Genomic DNA, 18,759 nt, shown 5'->3' with positions numbered 1-18,759 from the left:
CAAATCTCTCTCCCTCTCAATCTCTCAACCATCCGGTGGATGAATATACTCTTTCTCTCTCTCCGTTTAAGTTGATATTTATTGCATCTGTGATCATCTATCTGAGTTGAGTGTGTGGAAGAGTGGGAGAGATCTTGGGTGGAGGTTTGAGTGATTCATTCCCTCCTATTCTCCAACAAGTGCTGCCTGAGACTTGGAAGGTTCACAATGCTTTTCATGTGAGTCTTCTAAAGAAGTATCAAGGACCACAACCCACGGAACCAGTTCAAGAAGAGCCACCAGAGGTGGAAGAGATGGAGGAGATTCTACAACCAGAACAAATTGTATATCATATAGAGAAGAAAGGACCCAGAGGCAAGGTTATCCGTAGATACCTTGTCAAGTTTACGAATTATTCGGCACTCGATGCCAAGTGGGTAGATGAGGAATTCTTATCAGAGTATCCTCAAGTTATACAGTTGTATCAAGAAGCATTTCAGTTGAGGAAATCTGTTTAGAAGCCGAGGGGATGTCACCATTTGGGACTTCTCCTAAGAGAATAAAGAGTAATCTTTATCAGAATTGACTTCGGTCAAAGAATGGTGAAGTTGGTTAACCAAGAATAAGTTTTATTGTTTTCCCTCAAACACCTTTCGTCTCGTTCACTTCTTATAGATGTCCTTTCTATTTGAAGAAACTCTCGTATTTTCATCACTATCATCCCGATCCTAGAAGTCTATGGGCTTCAACTGAACACAAGAAAATGAGAGACAGCCTAAGTGCGGAAGCAGCTCTTGCTTATGGATTGGAGGTTAAGTCTTTAAAAGAAGAGCCTCAGAGCTCTAGAACACGCAGATTGTACTTAGTCCATGCTCTTGTGAGAGCCAGTTGTACAAAGTCTTATTCTATTGCAATAAAGACCCTTGGGGGGGGGGGGGGGGGTCCAACCCTTATTTTTGGGCCCTAGGTTACCCTTCTCTCCCAGCACTCTTTCTTGTTGGCGATTCGATTTCTACAGTTTTAGCCTGTTTTCCGAGGAGTGTATGGAATTTCCAGCGCTAGGCATCTTGCCCTGGGAACCATGATTTGCTTCAGAGGAGTCCTGTGTCGATTGCAAACTATCCCACAGTGCCAAAGTGAATTGCTATTTCATCCAGTTTGGGTTACAACGGTGGCTGCTAATTAACTGCACTCTACCTAATTTGGAATAAAAAGACATGGTTTAGCTGCCTCAAGCAACCACCGTTGCATGAGCCAGACCACCGTGATGGCCTTCACTCTACTTAAGCCTCTATTATTCCATTTCACTCACCGTTTTCGACTTCTTTCATAGTTTTGTCCAATTACTCCTTCGTCATTTCCGGCTCCTTTCACCGTTACCTCTCAACCTCTCTCTTGCACTTTTCCTGCAACTTCTATCCCCTCTCACAATGGATCCCCTCCCAAACGTGTCCTCCTGCTCCTCCATCTTTCACAGTCCAAGAGCGTCTTACAGAATCTTTCCTCCCCCAGTCTTGAAACCGTGATGTGCGAGAGCTCCTCACACAAGCATTCCTCCCCTAACCTTGAAATCATGACATACAAGAGCTCCTTACACAATCTTAGAAAGCCCGATTCGAATTCTCTCTCCAACTTCACCAAGTTGATAGATCCACCCGCATGATACACTTGATTTCATCCAGTGATATCCGAGGAGAAGAAACCTCCAGACTGTATTCAAAAGATGGGAGTCAGCCTACCTTGATATCTTGGCTAGAGAACCATTGCAATGGACGTGCATACCAAGCCAAAGTGACTGCGCCGTGGTTTCTATCTCATAGATGACTCCAAAACTAGCCTCAATATTCTCCAAGTAGGCATAGCCCCCATCACTGGTGCAAATATGTCAATGTCCAAAAGATAGCCTTTGTTTCAAGTGGTGTCATAGCAACTCTGCTTGTACTATATGATGAGAGATTGAGGGCCTACTTTGAATCATCTTGGATTCTATAAGTATGCATAGCCTCTCAAAAATCGTCCACTCAGCTTCTACCGAGATTACGCATCCTAGAAAGGTGCTGCATACATGGCCATCCATCTCACCAGGGTATAAAAAATGCATGAAGCATATGAATACTGGCTTGATAAACACTACTCCGTAGTAAGTATATGTAGTAAGTATATGCTTGTCCAATCTCCATTTGCTCCCCTTGGTATATGAAACTAGTATGTGCAGGGCTGGTCGTGAGGTGTTAAATATCATAACCTTGGTCTTTCCAAGGTTAATAGTCAGGCCTCTCTCTTGCAAAACATCTCCAAGGCCTCCAGGTGTTTAGTAAACCCATTGCTAAGGGATAAGAGAACGATATCATTTGCGAATACCAATATCATCAAGTCCGCCAATAGTGACCCTTCACCTCTAAGACAATGAACAAAGATCATGATCTCATTGATGTAAGCCCAAAAAGTGTCGGTGATAGAGGGCATCCTTACTTCATACCAATCACGCTCTCAATCCAGTTCGACATATCTCCTAGGGCCCATACCATTGTTCTGACTGACTCATATAATCTCATCACCCCCCAGTCATGATTCTTAGGATCCTCAACTCCTAGAGCCTCCTAAGCATGCATGTCTATGGGAGTGTGCCAAAAGCCTTTCAAAAGTCCATGAAGTAAGCATGACTTTCTAAAATCTCGATCGCCGCTCCTTTGATGCAGTCCAAAGTCAAAATGTGGTCCAAAGTCGAATGATGCCTCCAAAATCCCGCCTGCCTCAATGACCTCTGTCCCTAAATCTCCCCAAATCTACTAGTCTTTCTCTCTAGTACAGACCTATAGATCTTGGCCAATATGTAGTCAATCATAATAGTGCACTAGTTCCTTGTATCCATAGGGTCCCCAGCCTTGTATATCAATACAGTGTTGGGGGTGCTCCAAGGGGTATAGAAGCCTTGGCATACTAATTTACTAAACATCCGTACCAGGATTGGGGCAAGGACCTCCGGCCCATGAGCAAAGTGCTCCGTCTATAGACCCTCATATGGTGCTGGGCTCTCTTGTTGTGAAGCTTACGCAAAGCAGCTCGCACACTCCATGTGTGTGTGTGTGTGTGAGAGAGAGAGAGAGAGAGAGAGAGAGAGAAAAGAAAGAAAGAAAGTCTATTAACGTCCACTGGAAACCAGACGGTCTATGGGACAGCAAGAAACCCTCTATGGCAGCTTCCAAGGATTGCAAAAAGCAACCCATATTATTTAGAGTACCTACATGATATTCTGGAAGAGTAAACAACGTCTTTTGGTTTTGATTTAAACTCTTTGATTAGAGAGAGAGAGAGAGAGAGAGAGAGAGAGAGATTCACGTCTACAGAAGCCCTCGCGGGACTATGAGACAAAGCACACACACCAAAAGGGTAAACACAAAACATCAGTTATAGACTGAGAGTCTCTTGGTAGTGCATATAACCACTTCCAAAGTTATTATAGATAAGCTACATTATACTAGGTGAGATAGTCAGCCTGTATTACATTAGTTTAAGACTAAGAGTCCTTGGGTTTGGATTTAAAATCTTTGATAAGTGCTTTTCCATCTCTGTAGACAGCCCATTTCCCTTCTTTGCGAGCGTCCTTCACTTTGTTCAATTCTATGGATTTCATCTTGAGCTGAATCAGGGTGAGCTCCTTTGATATCCATACCTTGGTGCCTCTCAACTTATTTGTTTGCATGAGAATCTTGATTCTTGCTTTCATGTCATTGAGTACCACTTTCGCTTGTCTCCCAAGAGGAGCCACAATGGTTATATCCTTTAGGTCCCATTCAATCTGAGGGGTTGCTGCTATGATATTATACATTTTTTTTGCCACGCTCACTTCATGCCAATCTTCAAGTAATCCTCCAATGCGTAGAGATCGAGCATCAGCCGCCCTCTTTTCTTGTTCTTGCACCTGTCCATATACTTCAATTTTGTTGATTTTGCTGTCCATTGTTGCTGAGATTTCCTCTTTGATCAATTTGACCTCATTGGTAGCCATGTCATGGACTTTGGTTACCAACTGTGGTGTAGGTTTTGCTTCCATGTGTATCTGTGCTTCTTGTATGATGTCTTGTTTGCCATTGTTCTCCATCTCCTTCACTTTCTTCCCGAGAGCTGCAACCATAAGTCTAAGCTCCCTTACTTCCTGCTGTAGAAAATAATCTGCTCCTGTGGGTCTGAGCCAACCCTCCGCTTGTAATGCAATGTGTATGGGCTGGGTGTTGCTGCAATGTCGGAGTAGGAGGGTTTTTTGATAGGGGTTGAAACAAAGGTCTTCACCTTTGGGGGCTCCATGATGGCCTGTGAATAACTGGGGGCCCTCTTGCTATCTCTAACACCACACCCCAGACTGAGCCTAGGGATCAGCCCAGCCTGGGGGCTGAAGATAGGTAACTCTTGTACCTCTTGTAGGCTGAGGATGTGCGAAAAGAAGGCTGCCCCCTCCTGCGCGACCTGGGCTTGGGATGAACTGATGTTGCTGACGCTTCTGCTGCCGCGAGGCCGCTCTTTTTCTACTGTTTGCTGTGCTGTTGTGACTGCAGCAGACCCGCTAGGCGGGAGCGGGAAAGGAGACGGGAGGAGCTGGGAGAGCTAGGCGGTGCAGGCGGCGGGAGCGGGAGCCGGGGGGAGAGAGAGAGAGAGAGAGAGAGAGATGAGATAATATGATATGATTGTATTAAACTCTGCATGAGACCCTTCAGGATCTATGGGTCTGGCGATCATTATTTAGCAATAGTGTTCGCTTACATTCGGTGAAAGAAAAATATTACAAACTTGTTATGTAGCAAGTACTTGTTGGGATAGCTTGTGATGGCAGCTCTTCCCTTGGAACATGAGCCGTCTACAAGTGGTTGTTGATATGTGGCGTCTCTAAGTTCTAGAGGGACTTGGAAGTTTTTCCAGCCTTTAATACAACTTCTTCAGTGGAACTGTGTGGAAGGCTTTCTTGACATCTACAAAGCAACAGTAGAGGGCTTGTTTGTTATGTTTGGCTGTTGCTGCTGCAGCCCTTATAACAACCAAATGATCAACCATCGAGTGTTTGGGAGGAAATGTTTCTTGAAATGGTGCTTTGAGCTTGTTCCTCCACTCATTTGCTGATTTGATAGTGCCTTATAGTTTTTCGATTAGGTTGCTCACAATGATTGCTTGATAATTCTTTGCATCTTCCTGTCATCCCCTTATGGATCGGTACAATCCTACTCATTCTAAAGGACACCCTGAAACCGGCCTTCAATAAATTAAAGGGCAGTAAAACTAACAAGTACCAGTCAACATTGTTGCAATAACAATTCAGCAAAAGTATTACCAGCAGATTGGGAGCTAGAGTGCTCCTACACCAGCCCCAAACCTTGGCGCCCCTTTTGGTATTTCTTTAATTAAGCGAGAGACCCAGAATTCTAGGCTACATAAAGGATACATTCCTTCTTACAACTGGGGCATTCCACATCCCATTGGGCATGCACATACCCTGCATAGCCTTTAATGTTCACTGCTCTCACCACTCCTGGCAGTAGGTCTCCATCTCTAGTCCAGGAAGCTTGCACACAGCCCAGAACTGTCACTAGTGACCACACTTGGCTACATAGTTCCCCATAGCTGTCACTAGTGCCCAAAAAGTTAACTATCTACTCAAAGCAGAAAAAGAAAGCATACATAAGCTTTCTTCTCTCTCCAGGAGTGCCATGACTAATAGTCTCTTACCCTATGGGCAAATGCATTAAAATGTTTAATCAGCTCTTCAAACTTCAACCTACAAATAGACTGAGATACCCTGCATGCCCTACATGCCCTGCTTGTTCTCCAAGAAGGCTCGCAGCTGCTGGAACAGCTCATAGAGACCAGCCCAGGCCCAAGACTACTTTGCTATTTACCAATTAAGCCTTGTGACCAGCCAGGGGTCTCTCTTCCAAGACGAGTTATGAAGGCATCAGCTAATGGCTGGCCATGCTGCACGAACGACAGCTGACGACAGCCACAGGTTTGCAGCCTTGATCACCGAGCCTATGTCCATGGTGCTGGCCTTTATGCCGAGCCTGGCCGTCCCGAAATACACTCGCCAATTGTAGGTACGGCCAAATGGACAGCTCTACCTCCAGTCCTAGGTCACGTACTCCAGCTACGTACGCGGGTCCCACAACACCAAGACTAAGGCTTCAAAGGGCACCGCTTGCACCTAGCAAGCTCCCTCCGAGTGTATCCTCCAACATTCAAGATCTCCTCAGCTAGCACCGACCACTCACGAAGCCAACGAAGAATTAAGTGTGACTTGCGACGTCCAGCCAGCCCACAACACACTCTTCCATGCGCCATCTGTAGCAACCTAAAAATCGTTTGAGGAAGATCACCCCCCTAAAGCCAACCAGCCCCATTGTCCCTTTGCATTCACCATCCCGCTGTTGTCCAGCCCGCCTACGTACGTCGACTTGCCAAGAGCTTTCCAAGGAATTTCTTTCGAAAAACATTTGCATGGGCTGGCCACGTGGCTGCCCACGATTCAATTGCCATTTGGAACTCAAATTGCCCCCATGCCTTCTAGTTGGTCATCACCAATGACCAACTTAAGTTACCAACGACCAACCAAGAAAAAAAAAATCCTAAATTTGTACAATTGGACATATTCTAGTCTTACAAAGGTATATTACATTTGCCCTTGCCCCTTGCCCCTTCTATGGGGACCATTCCAATGAACAACTTTGGATCCTTAGGGCTTTTTGCCCCCTCTTGGACCCAACCACCATTTTTAGCCCCAAGGCATAAATTGCTAGGGTTTCTAGCATTCCAAGCAACCTAAGACCTTGCTCCTTGCTTTCCCAAGGTCCTGCCCACATGCAGGGTAACATGCATGCGTCAGAAATCACCATACCCCTCTTGAAACATTGCAAGCGTCCTCGATTGCATTCTGAAATACATGTGAATATACCATCATTAAAGCATGTAATACCATTTATGACAGCATATCGATTGTTCAAAACATAGGATAGCAATCCATATAACCTGCAGAAACAAACTCATAGTGACTAGTACAAGAAGTCCCAAGCTAGACATACTGTCAGCAAGCAATACCTCAGGTGGAACAAACAATGTCACCAAGCGACCTCTAGATATCTGAGCTTGTCTGTAACAAAGAGACAAAGCTAATACCCCTCTCTTGAGCATTAGGCCATGCTCCAGACTTACGCTCTGCTGAGCCTGAAGGAGCCTCAACCAAAGTTGGCTCAAGCTAAAAAGCTTCCAAGCAAAGCTGCAACAACTGAGGTGTCTCTACTAGAGCACCCTCTTCCAGCCACTTCTCATACAATGGTGAATGATTCCAAAACTTCACTAGATAGTGACAGGATACTTTACCTCTAGCTTTCCTTCCCTAATGTGTCAATACCTGCTCTGGAACTAAGATCTCATCTGGCTACACACAGAAGGCATAACTTCTGGCACATCTCCTTGGAAAGGTTTGAGAAGATTCACATTTCAAGCATTATGAATCCTCCAAAGGGCTTCAAGCAGTAAATTACATTACTGATCTGCTAACATACGACGCAAATCCCTACAAAAGCATCCATCTCTTGTCACAAAGCTGGCCAAAGGAAGTCTGCACTGCTTTCACTAAAGCATCAGTACATCGATGCCCTGCACGCTAGGCCTAAATTGCTTGTAACACCAGAGACGACAATACATCTGAAAGAATCCATCTGTGGGAGTATATTGCATGGTGATGTCCATCAGACAACTGATCATAGAGCCGTGCAGAATCCTCAATCAACTCATCACTCAACGCTTATGCTTCTCAGACAACCTAGTCTGAGTGAGGCAGATATCTTAAGGTCTGATAATCTGTCTGCACAGTGAAGTCAGCCCCTAGCAACTAATGCTCCCATGCAGAGAGAGCAAGAGCCACAGCCAGCAAATCTTTCTCAATACTTGCAAATTTCTTTCAGCGCTTTCAGCGTCCATTCTGCAACAAGAGGCAGTGTTGGCCCATAGACTTTTTTGGCAACAACCCATCCATTCTGCAAGAGAATTGCACCAAAGATATTCGCACATACATCACACTAGACAACAAAAGTCTGACCACCATTGCCATTTCCCACAGCAGGGTTTGCTATACCAGCCCGAGTACCCTGCATACCAAGCATGCCTACAAGAGCTCGCAAAGTGCCATCATCCATGCATTCCACTTTGCAATCCTGGCTGCATGCCAGGGTTTCCATTCATAACTCTCAGCATTCCAACCTGCATACCCCCAAGCATAATCCCTTGCATACCTTGCATTCCAGGATGAAAACCAACAGGGTGATTTCCAAGCATTCCTTGGCCATTCCCATGGCAAGCCACTGCTTGAAACACTTAACCACCATGAAAATATTCTGGATCCACTAAGGGATGCGGAATGACTTGCTGTCCCTGATTTGACCTTGAATAAACTGTTGCAATGGAGCATCCTGTCCATTTCACATAGCTATTGGTTGTTTATTCAATGGCATAGGGTAGGTCCATATGGCCGCCAATCAGCATTCTGATCATCATCAACAGAAGCTCCCTCAAGCAAAGATTGTCCATCCTGGGAAGACTCATGTCCGCTATCCCAATCCTCGTCACTCTGTGACGTACTTGCTGAATTTTCCTTGCTGCATTTCAATGACAGCAAGAGATACTTGCACCAGAGGCAACCACAGGCTCACCTCCTTAAAGAAGATGTTGATGTCTCCTCACCAAAGCAACCACAGACTGACCCCCTTGAGAAAGTTGGTGATGTCTCGGCGATGAAACCATGAAACCGGCCTTCAATAAATTAAAGGGCAGTAAAACTAACAAGTAACCAGTCAACACTGTTACATTAACAATTCAGCAAAAGTATAAAGTAAAACTAACAAGTAACCAGTCAACACTGTTACATTAACAATTCAATAAATTAAAGGGCAGTAAAACTAACAAGTAACCAGTCAACACTGTTACATTAACAATTCAGCAAAAGTATAACCTGTAGATTGGGAGCTAGAGTGCCCCTGCACCAAGACAAAGACACAGATTGGCCCCAAACCTTGGTGCCCCTTTCGGCCTTGGTGCCCCTTTCGGTATTTCTTTAATTAAGTGAGAGACCCAGAATTCGAGGCTACTTAAAGGATACATTCCTTCTTACAACTGGTGCATTCCACATCCCATTGGGCATGCACATACCCTGCATAGCTTTACTGTTCACTGCTCTCACCACTCCTGGCAGTAGGTCACCCTAGTCCAGGAAGCTTGCACACAGCCCGAAACTGTCACTAGTGACCACACTTGGCCACACAGTTCCCCATAGAGTGTCCAAAAAGTTAACTATGTGCTCAAATAAAAAAAAGAAAGCATACATAAGCTTTCTCTTCTCTCCAGGATTGCCATGACCAATAGTCTCTCACCCTATGGGTCGAGCATATCCTGATATAACAACTTGTTTCCCATAAGAGAACTGGCATCACAACACATCAAGCACTATGGCAGTCACACCTGTACCATCCCTTTGGCATCAATGACATTACACAGCCCATTTGGCACCCATGGCCAAAGCATAATCTTTGCTGCAAATAACTCTCACCAAGCATGGCGGAAAGGCATCCATTTCAGTTCCACAACACTAGTTCTCAGCTAAGGACAGTTCCTAGCAGCCACTGCTGGGTCACACAGTTTCCCTTAGCTGCCTTAAGTGTCCTCTTGACCTCTTACCTGCCCAGCGATTGGTTAGAAAACCATAAATACCCAGCTAGCATCCGTGCAATCATGAGCTAGGAGAAAGACTTCACACTGCGAATTCTTCTGCCCAGCAAATGCATTAAAATGTTTAACCATCTCTTCAAACTTCAGCCTACAAATAGACTAAGATACCCTGCATGCCCTGCTTGTTCTCCAAGAAGATTTGCAGCTGCTGGAACAGCTCATCGAGACCAGCCTAGGTCCCAGGATTACTTTGCTCTTTACCACTTAAGCCTTGTGACCAGCCAGGGGTCTCTCTTCCAAGACAAGTTGTGAAGGTATCAGCTAATGGCTGGCCATGCACGAACGACAGCTGACGACAGCCACAGGTTTGCAGCCTTGCTCACCCAGCCTATGTCCATGGTGTTGGCCTTTACGCCAAGCCTGGCCGTCCCGAAATACACTCGCCACCTGTAGGTACCGCCAAATAGACAGCTCGACCTCCAGTCCTAAGTCACGTACTCCAGCTACGTACGGGTCCCACAGCACCAAGAATCCCTTGGACTAAGGCTTCAAAGGGCACCGTTTGCACCTAGCAAGCTCCCTCGCAGCAGCTCGCCATCCCGGGTGTTCTCCAACGGCCAAGATCTCCTCAGCTAGCGCCCACCACTCACGAAGCCAACGAAGAATTAAGTGCAACTTGCGATGTCCAGCTAGCCCACAACACACTCCCCCGTGCGCCATCTCTAGTAAGCCAAAAATTGTTTGAGGAAGATCACCCTCCCAAAGCCAGCCAGCCCCGTCGTCCCTTCGCGTGCGTCATCCCGCTGTTGTCCAACCCGCCTACGTACGTCGACTTGCCAAGAGCTTTCCAAGGAATTTCTTTCCAAAAACGTTTTCATGAGCTGGCCACGTGGCAGCCCACGATTCAATTGCCATTTGGAACTTAAATTGCCCCTAGGCCTTCTAGTTGGTCATCACCAATGACCAACTCAAGTTACATTTTCCCCATGCCCCTTCTATGGGGACCATTCCAATGACCAACTTTGGACCTTAGGGCTTTTTGCCCCCTCTTGGACCTGACCACCATTTTTACCCCCAAGGCATTAATTGCTAGGGGTTTCTAGCATTCCAAGCAACGTAGGACCTTGCTCCTTGCTTTCCGAGGGTCCTTTCCACATGCAAGCCAACATGCATACGCCAGAAATCACGCCCTCGTGACACACCCTTATTCTAGAGCCATGATCGTAAGCCTAGTAAGCATTTTCTTTGTCTTCTTGCCTCCCCTTGCCAACATTTTTGCCACTAGCCCTTGCACGTCTGGAGCTTTCCCATTGGCTAGCTTTTTGAGGCCTTTACCCACGTCCTCCTCAGTTATAATTGCTTTGATAGTATAGTTGTGTTTGACAAACCGTATCATGTCTTCCCATTGTGCTTTCCTCTCTTGAGGTTAGTTTCCATGCAATTTCTGAAGAACTTTCTTGGATTTCATTTCTGCTCCTCAAAGCTCTGAAGCTGTTTGCTCTTGAGAAATATCATTTTCTTATGCCTTACCAACGGTTTATATGTTTGTGTTTTGTCTTATTTCTCTGCTGTGTCTACTGTTTCCCAGGGTTTATTTGCATCATCCTTACAATCCTCGTCATACTAGTGATTACATGGCATCCCACACTCCTTCCCTTGCTTTTAGTGAAGCATTTTTGGGCTGCTGACAGCAACATATCTGTTATATATTTGCTCATTTTGTGACATGTAGAACACATTTGTCCATGTGCCATTGCTATTATCTCCCTTTCATAGGTATAAGCCTTTTGTAATCCATTCTTAACTTGGGATGTGTGGTAATTTTCTTTTTATTCACCATCATTACTTGTCCCCATTATGCCTAGACATTGCCCTTAGGTTAGACTAAAGAGACTTCTAGTAAGTTTGATATATTCAATCATGTGCTATGTATATGGATTTGTGATCACATATTCAACTAATGGGTCTACTAATATTCAAATTTCATGATCTACACATTGAAGCATCGGATTCCAATGGGATCTATTCCAGCGGGTTTGTAATTTTGTCTTTCAATTGTCTGTGAAGTGAATTTTGCAAATTTGAGAAGTTTTGTAGATGCAATGCAATGTCTGAATGAAAAAAATAATTGCTAATATAATTAACACTTTAGCCTAAGTTTAGATCTAATTAATCTAAACTAACCCTCTCTCCTCCTCCACCTCTCTGCCTCTGCTCCCTGCCTCCCCCCCCAACTCCCTCCACTCCAAGAGGTGTTACAACAGCTTATGGTGGCGTTCTTCCGAATATACACCAGGTCCTACTGCCTAAGAAATCTGCTGAAAATATTTCTCTCAGGCACTTTCCTCATCCTCAGACGTAGGTGGTAGCACATACATAACAGCACCCTGACCACGCTCATTGGTGGCTCGAAGCTTGGCAGGTTCAAAAGTGTCCTTCTGGGGGGGCTTCTGTCGCTAGGGGACATCAGCAAATTTTTTTCCAAGCAGGAGTTTCGCTAGATTTCCTCGGCATGGTGAGCAAAGAGTCTGCAGAGGCTGTTTGCCGAGATGAGAGGATCTGTGGGAGGTCAAAAGAGTGAGGAATGGGAAGACGCCATAGCTGGAGCTCCAAGCTTTCCTCCAAGATTTCTCTCAGCCAATTTACTCGCCTCTGCCCTTCCCCTCAATGCACTCCATCTCCCTTCCTTTGAATCTCCCTTGCTCCTTGCTGCCCCCCCTCATCCGTGTTTCCCTTCCCTTGCCCTTCCATGTCTGTCTCCCTCCCATATTTCTACCTGTGTGACCCCTCACCTCCTATTCCCTCTCGCCCCTTCATCCCCTCACTCCTTCACACTGTTTCACGCTGCTTCGACAAGGAGCACCAGACTCTCATTGGAAAAAGCCATGTCTGCAATTATGTGCATCCGTTCCGATCATTCATCACCAGAATCCCTCCTAGCATGAAAGCTATTGGCAGCAGACCGGTGAGATTTCTCTCCTACAAGAGCTTACAAAGATGTGGTTGTCTTCTGAATTCTCCTTCTGTGCTGCGTGTATTTTCAAATCAAAATCATCAAAGAAACCAATCAGCTCTATGTCGCATTATAGCTCTTCCATATTGACTCATTAGATAGGCTGGCGATTCCGTATTCTCTTGGCGGTGCTCGTGCCCCTTTTTCGAGAGTGAGCGAGATGGAAGAATAGAGAGAGGGGAGAGAGAGTGAAGCACATCGAGAAGAGGTGCCGCTGCAGATCTTTTAAGGAGCCTTTGACCTCCTTCTTTAATTTTTGGAAGTGCCTTGGGTTAATGAGCCCTTCCTTTTCACCCCTCTTACTTTCTCCACACTAATTAATGGTATTTTTCACCAACTGGTGGCTCCTATTCAACTACACTTGATCCTTGAGCTGTCTTGCATGTGTTTCCTCCCGTGTTTTGAAAATTTGATGTGCCATTACAGATTTGCAGCCCCAGTTATCCACATAATGTGAGCAGTTGCCTTCCCATATGGGTGTTATTCCCTCGCATCTTTTGATGTCCTTTCCAGCCTCTTCTTTATTCATTGTCGACTTCCACTTCCTCCATCCATATAGGGTCTCTCCCATCCATTGTTATGATGCCTTGCATTGATCCTGTTCGTGCACTATCTTAATAATAATCTCTTGCAATAATAATTGCATTATCTTTAGAGAACCTGTCTATATCCACCTTTAAATGCATGAGAGCATTTTCTTGGGATATGCAGCTATTATTTTTGTAGATAGGTGATTGTGGAGGTGCAAAATAGCATGCTGCCAATCTGATATTTCCCTCCCTTGCCATTATTTCTAACCACATATATTGTTTATGTGGGTCTTCTTACTTTGCTGTTTTTTCCCACGTCATTCTGATGCGTATGTGTGTTTTTGCATTCCACATTGATGTTTTCGAGAACCCTTGATTTTCTGGGGACGCATTCCCCTCATGCTCCCATATTTCAAAAATTATAAGTATGGTTGTCTCAGCTATTTCCTCTTCTAGTGCGATGACCTTATCCAAGGTCCATCCTCCTATGTTCCACATTTTGATCCTGAGGGTCTCTAGTCCCTATGCGTGTTTCCCTGCCCCCTTACTTTTTTCTGCAATGACAGCCTTTTCATCTTTCATGTATGCATGTGTACCTTCATTTTTTGCTTCTCTGTTTTTTCAAGCTTCGTGAGCTTTTGGGCATATTGACTCCTTGTAAGGTCCTCATTAATCCATACGGAGTGCCCCTTAAGGTGATGTTTTTTGTTGAGCACATTGTGGGATTGAGTGTCCTGAAACTTGGCTAGTATTTGCCTTGTCTTTTCTCCTTTCCTACCTACTTAAAAGGCTTCCTGCCATTTAGTGGTGGCTGATATGTGCATTGTATTTTGAAAAACATTGGTGAGGACTTTCTCCATGTCCTCATCCTCACTTTCTTCTATTCCCACAATCCGGATGTTAAGTGCTTTTTCTTTCTATTCTTGCTGTTCTTTTATTGTAAAAGTTATCTCATCCATTTTGTTCTTGACCAGGTCATCACTAGTGTTCATGATATCCTTTCGGTGGCCCTGTGGAGTTTGCATTTGATCCGTTTCTCAGCACAATTTATCCTGGCATATGTTGTTACATTTTCTGCTCCGTGCTACTTAGTTTGGTATAAGCTGTGTCTATTTTATTCTCCATTTTAAGCATTTTCTGTTGCCTCTCATGCATTTTGTCTGTCATCTGCTTTGCTTCTTGGATTAGCAAAATGTTCAATTCAGTTTTCTTTGGAATCAGTTTTCCTGGGCGGTAAGAATTGCTAGCAAAATTTACAATGTTTTTTTCCTCATTTTAAATTTTTTACGAACAATGCAGGATCTAGTCAGGCAAATAGAGAGGCTTCACAGAAAGAGTTCAGAAGTGATCCATTTCAGTTTATTTGGCAATCTCAGAAAAGTCACTACAGTCAATGGTGGGGCTTTATCTATGATGAGTTCATATTTTCAAGTGAAAAGAGTAGTAGTGGGTTCTCCTTCAATAGTGATTGCAAGAGTGATTCCAACAGCAAGAAGAAGGTGAAGATGGAAGTCACCATAGGATCACCTTCAGACAGGCAAACTCTTGGATTATCACCTTCTGGTTCTTTGACAATGGAAGAGTTAAAAAAGGCGTAAGGCTCTATTTCTTTGGCTCTGTATACAGTTCCTTGTTTTCTTGGAAGTTGACAGCATCTTCTGCTTTTTGACAATGGAAGAGTTAGAAAAGCGGTAGCATTTGTTTCTCATATCGTGAAGATATATGACGAAAGGCTTATGTTGATTTTGGAGCTCTGTAGATTCCGTGTGTCAGCTTTGAAGTGGCACCCAGATCGACATGAGGGTGCATGCAAGGTTGGGTTTACGTTCTTTGCTCTCAATACAATCATTGAATACCTATGTCTATGCTTATTTTGCCGTCAGGAGATGGATATTAATGAGCAAATGCCTGCAGGCTACAGCGGAGGCAAAATTTAAGGATTGTGGTGCAGCGTACAAGTCTTTGTTAAATGCACTGGCCAAAACTTGAAGTATAAACTGCTCAGCTGCGCTTGTGTCAGCATCCCACATTTTCTACCATTTTTAAAACCCCAGCTCATTGAATATGTCAAATTAAAAGCTGATTCATTGAGACACATTTGATGCCTTCAGAATCTAAGGCATGTCTTAAGCTTGAGAAATAATAAGGTATTCTATTTGAAACATCATTAGCATCAGAATATCAGAGAATTAGAATGATTATAACGAGGCCAGAACATGAGACTATACCAGCATAGATTGGTAAAATGATGCCGCCAAAATCAGGAGGGATGGCTTTAATAGATGTGTCTTTGATGCTTAAGATTTAGTTTATTTAGAGGACTTCCAGTACATTGGCCAAGCGTGTTCATGAAAACGCACAAACTGCTTTTCTTTGGGAACCGGCGTTTTATTATGCTCAACGAATGAGAATCATCGGAGCAAATTGTGTGTAGAAATACTAGGTTGAAGAAGATGCGACCATTGATAGTAGGAAGCACACATTAAGGAGGAACGGATATGTGAATAACTAAGAAATGATCCAACAATAAACACATGTTTGCTAACAATAAAATTAACTCAGGATATTGCCCAAATGAATAGGAACTTGCACTATTGCAATGATGACTGATACGGTCGACACAACAAAACAGTTTGAAAGCTGGAAATACACAGATGAAAACATGGAATGCAAAACGATTCTTTGGGCAGGATAAGAGAAGCGATCGTTCAAAGCATTGCTCTTACGGATTAAAAGATTGTTTACACCCAATTTACTGATCAGATATCAATATCTTAATCAACATCCAAAGGTGTGGGCGTTTTGTTTTTGTTGCTTGTTTGATTTTCGTGGGGCCTTACTTGCTTTTGGCCGTCCAAATTCAATAAAAAACCCATTTCGCTACTTTGGAACCTTCCGTTCATGTCTTGTTGGGGAACTAACTGCCTCAAACCCTGCGCATTCCCCTATCTTCCGTCCAAATATCGCTACTTCTCACTATGTTAATCCATCTCCATATGATCTACTGCCCATAAGACTCAGCCACTATACCTCTCTTTGGGTTTCTTCATCTTTTGAAAAAGAGACGTCCACGTCTAGGGAGTTGCTAGCCGAGAGACCATTGGAATTACCGTTGCTTTAGAGTCGAGAGAGAGGTTGCCTTCGCTTTTTCCCTTCGTTCTTTGTCACATCGAGCTACGGGTTGGTTTTGCACGCTTAGGTAGTGAAGGTTCGCTTGAAAATTCAGAATTTTCATTTTGTGAAAGTCCTAAATTTTATGATTGGTCCAACTCGCTTTCTTTCCGTTGAAATCCTCCACCTTTTGCGCTCACTCTCTCTCTCTCTCTCATGATGAAGTTACTCTTGTTGTCATGACCCTTGCCTTGATGTTAACAAGGTGAATGGTATTTAATCATTCAATAGGCCTACTCAAATTCAAAAAAGCGAAAAAGAATACACTGGAGATGATGTGTAGGAAGACTACAAGAGATGAAGGAAGGAGGGAGGGAGAGAGAGAGAGAGAGAGAGAGAGAGAGAGAGAATGCATGCGCTTTCTAAGCAAGGAATTTAATTTTGTAGAAAGCGGTACATAAGTGCAAGTAGTTCCTTTTGTTTTTTATGTTTTATATATCATATGGATTATGCCATTCTCTTTCATTAATAAGAGAGAGAGAGAGAGAGAGAGAGAGAGAGAGACCTCACGGGTCTATGGGACAAAATGCATACCAAAATCATCAATGTCAGTACAACAGCTTAGCAATTATTATAGCATAACTACATTCAAGTACTATATTAAGGGCGGTCTGAATAACATCAGTTTAAGATTGAGAGTCTTTGTGGTTAGGTTTGAAATCTCTAATAAGTGCTTGCCCGTCTCGATAAAATGCCCATTTACCTTCTTTCCTTGCTTCTTTCACTTTGATAAGTTCATTTTCTCTTTGTTTGGGTTGGCGTGAGTTCTTCAGAAACCCAAATCCTAGTACCCTTGAGCTTCTTGGTTTGTCTAAGGATCTTGGTTCTTAAAATCCTTTCTTTGAAATAAATCTGTGCTTGGTTTCCCTTTTGAGTGATAAGACTTATGTCATTTTCATCCCAGTTGATTTGTGGCATTGCCTTCTTGAGTTGGATAATCTTTTCTTCATCAATGCATTCCTCTTCCTCTTCCATTTCAAAATAGCTAAGGCGACTATCTTGCAATTCCCCAATACGTAAAATCTTATTGTTACTTGCTATAGCTTGCTGCTCTCTTATCTTTGTATTATAGCTTGTTGCTCTCTTACCTTTGTATAAACATCACATTTGTCGATCTTGTTATGTATTGTAATTTCTTGTCCCATGGATTTGAGCTTAGTGGTGACCATTTCTTGAACCTTGGCTACAAGCTCTAGTGTAGGAGTTGCAGTATTGTATTGATGTAGGACTTCTTGGATTACCTTTGTCTGCCTTCATTCTCAATTTTGAAACTGTCTTCTCTCGGGAAGCAATGCAGAGCTTTGCATCTCTTAGTTCTTGTCGTAGGAAGTAGATCCGCTCGTGTGGATCAAGCTTGCTTTGAAATCTGTGAAAAATCAACGCATAAGGGGGGGGAGAGAGAGAGAGAGAGAGAGAGAGAGAGAGAGAGAGAGAGAGACATTAAGTATAAGTGGTTCTTTGAGTTTTTAATGTTTCAAAATAATCATATTTATTTGTGTCATTCTTTTTTTATTTGTCTCTTTTGTTTCTGATTAGTTTGTTTATTTTTGCTTAGTCATTTTCTTTCTTTCGTCCCCCCCCTTATTTTCTTTCTCTTTGTTTAATTGACGTATTTTAGTAAGCGTTGGGTTTGCCCAAGAGACTCCGCAGGTCTTTAGAAACCTAGTATAGTTGCTTATATATATATATAACAAAGAAAATAAAAGAGAAACAAAAGAGAAGAAAATTATATATTAGTTAGCTACCTCAATTTTCTTCTCTTTTGTTTCTCTTTAATTTTCTTTCTAGAATTTTGGACTTAAGAATGACCAAATTTAAGTTTGGAAGATTGGATATATTCTAGTCTTATACAGGTATAGAGAGAGAGAGAGGAGAGTTCATAATTTGTGAGAATTGGATGGGCAATTTTTTGAAAAGGTTTTAGTGGAAAGGAGGGCCCTAACTAGTAATGGGCATGCACCACGGGGGCGAAGAAATCAAAGTCAAGATGCTAGACATTAGTAGCCCTAACCTTGTAGGGCCCTCAACGCAGTCCCTTTCCCTCCTTTTGTTAACAATGGATTGATGATAGTTTTGTTGCTTAGTTTTTGGGCGATTGAAATTGGCCCAGTCGAGTGGCCAAATCTACCTCTATGAAAGGGGTACCACATGTGACTTTTCAAGGTGGGTGAGCACTCCTTTCCCACTCGAAAAATGGCGAAGGACTTTCTCTCCTTCCTTGGCCATAAAAGGCTTGGGGAGTTGACATGTGTCAAACGTGGGCAGGTACAATATGTGGAGGTGGATTACGATTCTGCAGATTTTTCAATCCAGTGGCTCTAATTAAAATTCTTGTGACCCAAGCCTTAAAATGGTATGGACAAT

General features: G+C 43.5%; 1 protein-coding gene across 2 annotated transcripts in view; it reads left to right on the top strand.

The window, feature by feature from the left end:
* The window catches only part of LOC147903077 (uncharacterized), a 51,815-nt gene extending 36,100 nt beyond the window's left edge, over positions 1–15,715 (top strand). For both annotated transcript variants that reach the window (XM_087373581.1, XM_087373580.1), the window contains 3 exons: positions 14,524–14,818; positions 14,984–15,038; positions 15,139–15,715. In XM_087373581.1, the coding sequence (XP_087229707.1) occupies positions 14,524–14,818; positions 14,984–15,038; positions 15,139–15,213 (425 nt within the window). In that variant the 3' untranslated portion in view covers positions 15,214–15,715. The remainder of the gene's footprint in view (positions 1–14,523; positions 14,819–14,983; positions 15,039–15,138) is intronic.
* Positions 15,716–18,759: the final 3,044 nt, after the last annotated feature.

The sequence above is a fragment of the Dipteris shenzhenensis genome, chromosome 4 (genome assembly GCF_047967505.1).
Source record: "Dipteris shenzhenensis isolate YYH24624 ecotype China chromosome 4, Dip_SZ_1.0, whole genome shotgun sequence".
NCBI lineage: Eukaryota > Viridiplantae > Streptophyta > Polypodiopsida > Gleicheniales > Dipteridaceae > Dipteris > Dipteris shenzhenensis.
Note: the sequence above shows the minus strand (reverse complement) of the source record. Positions and strands in the feature narration are given on the sequence as shown.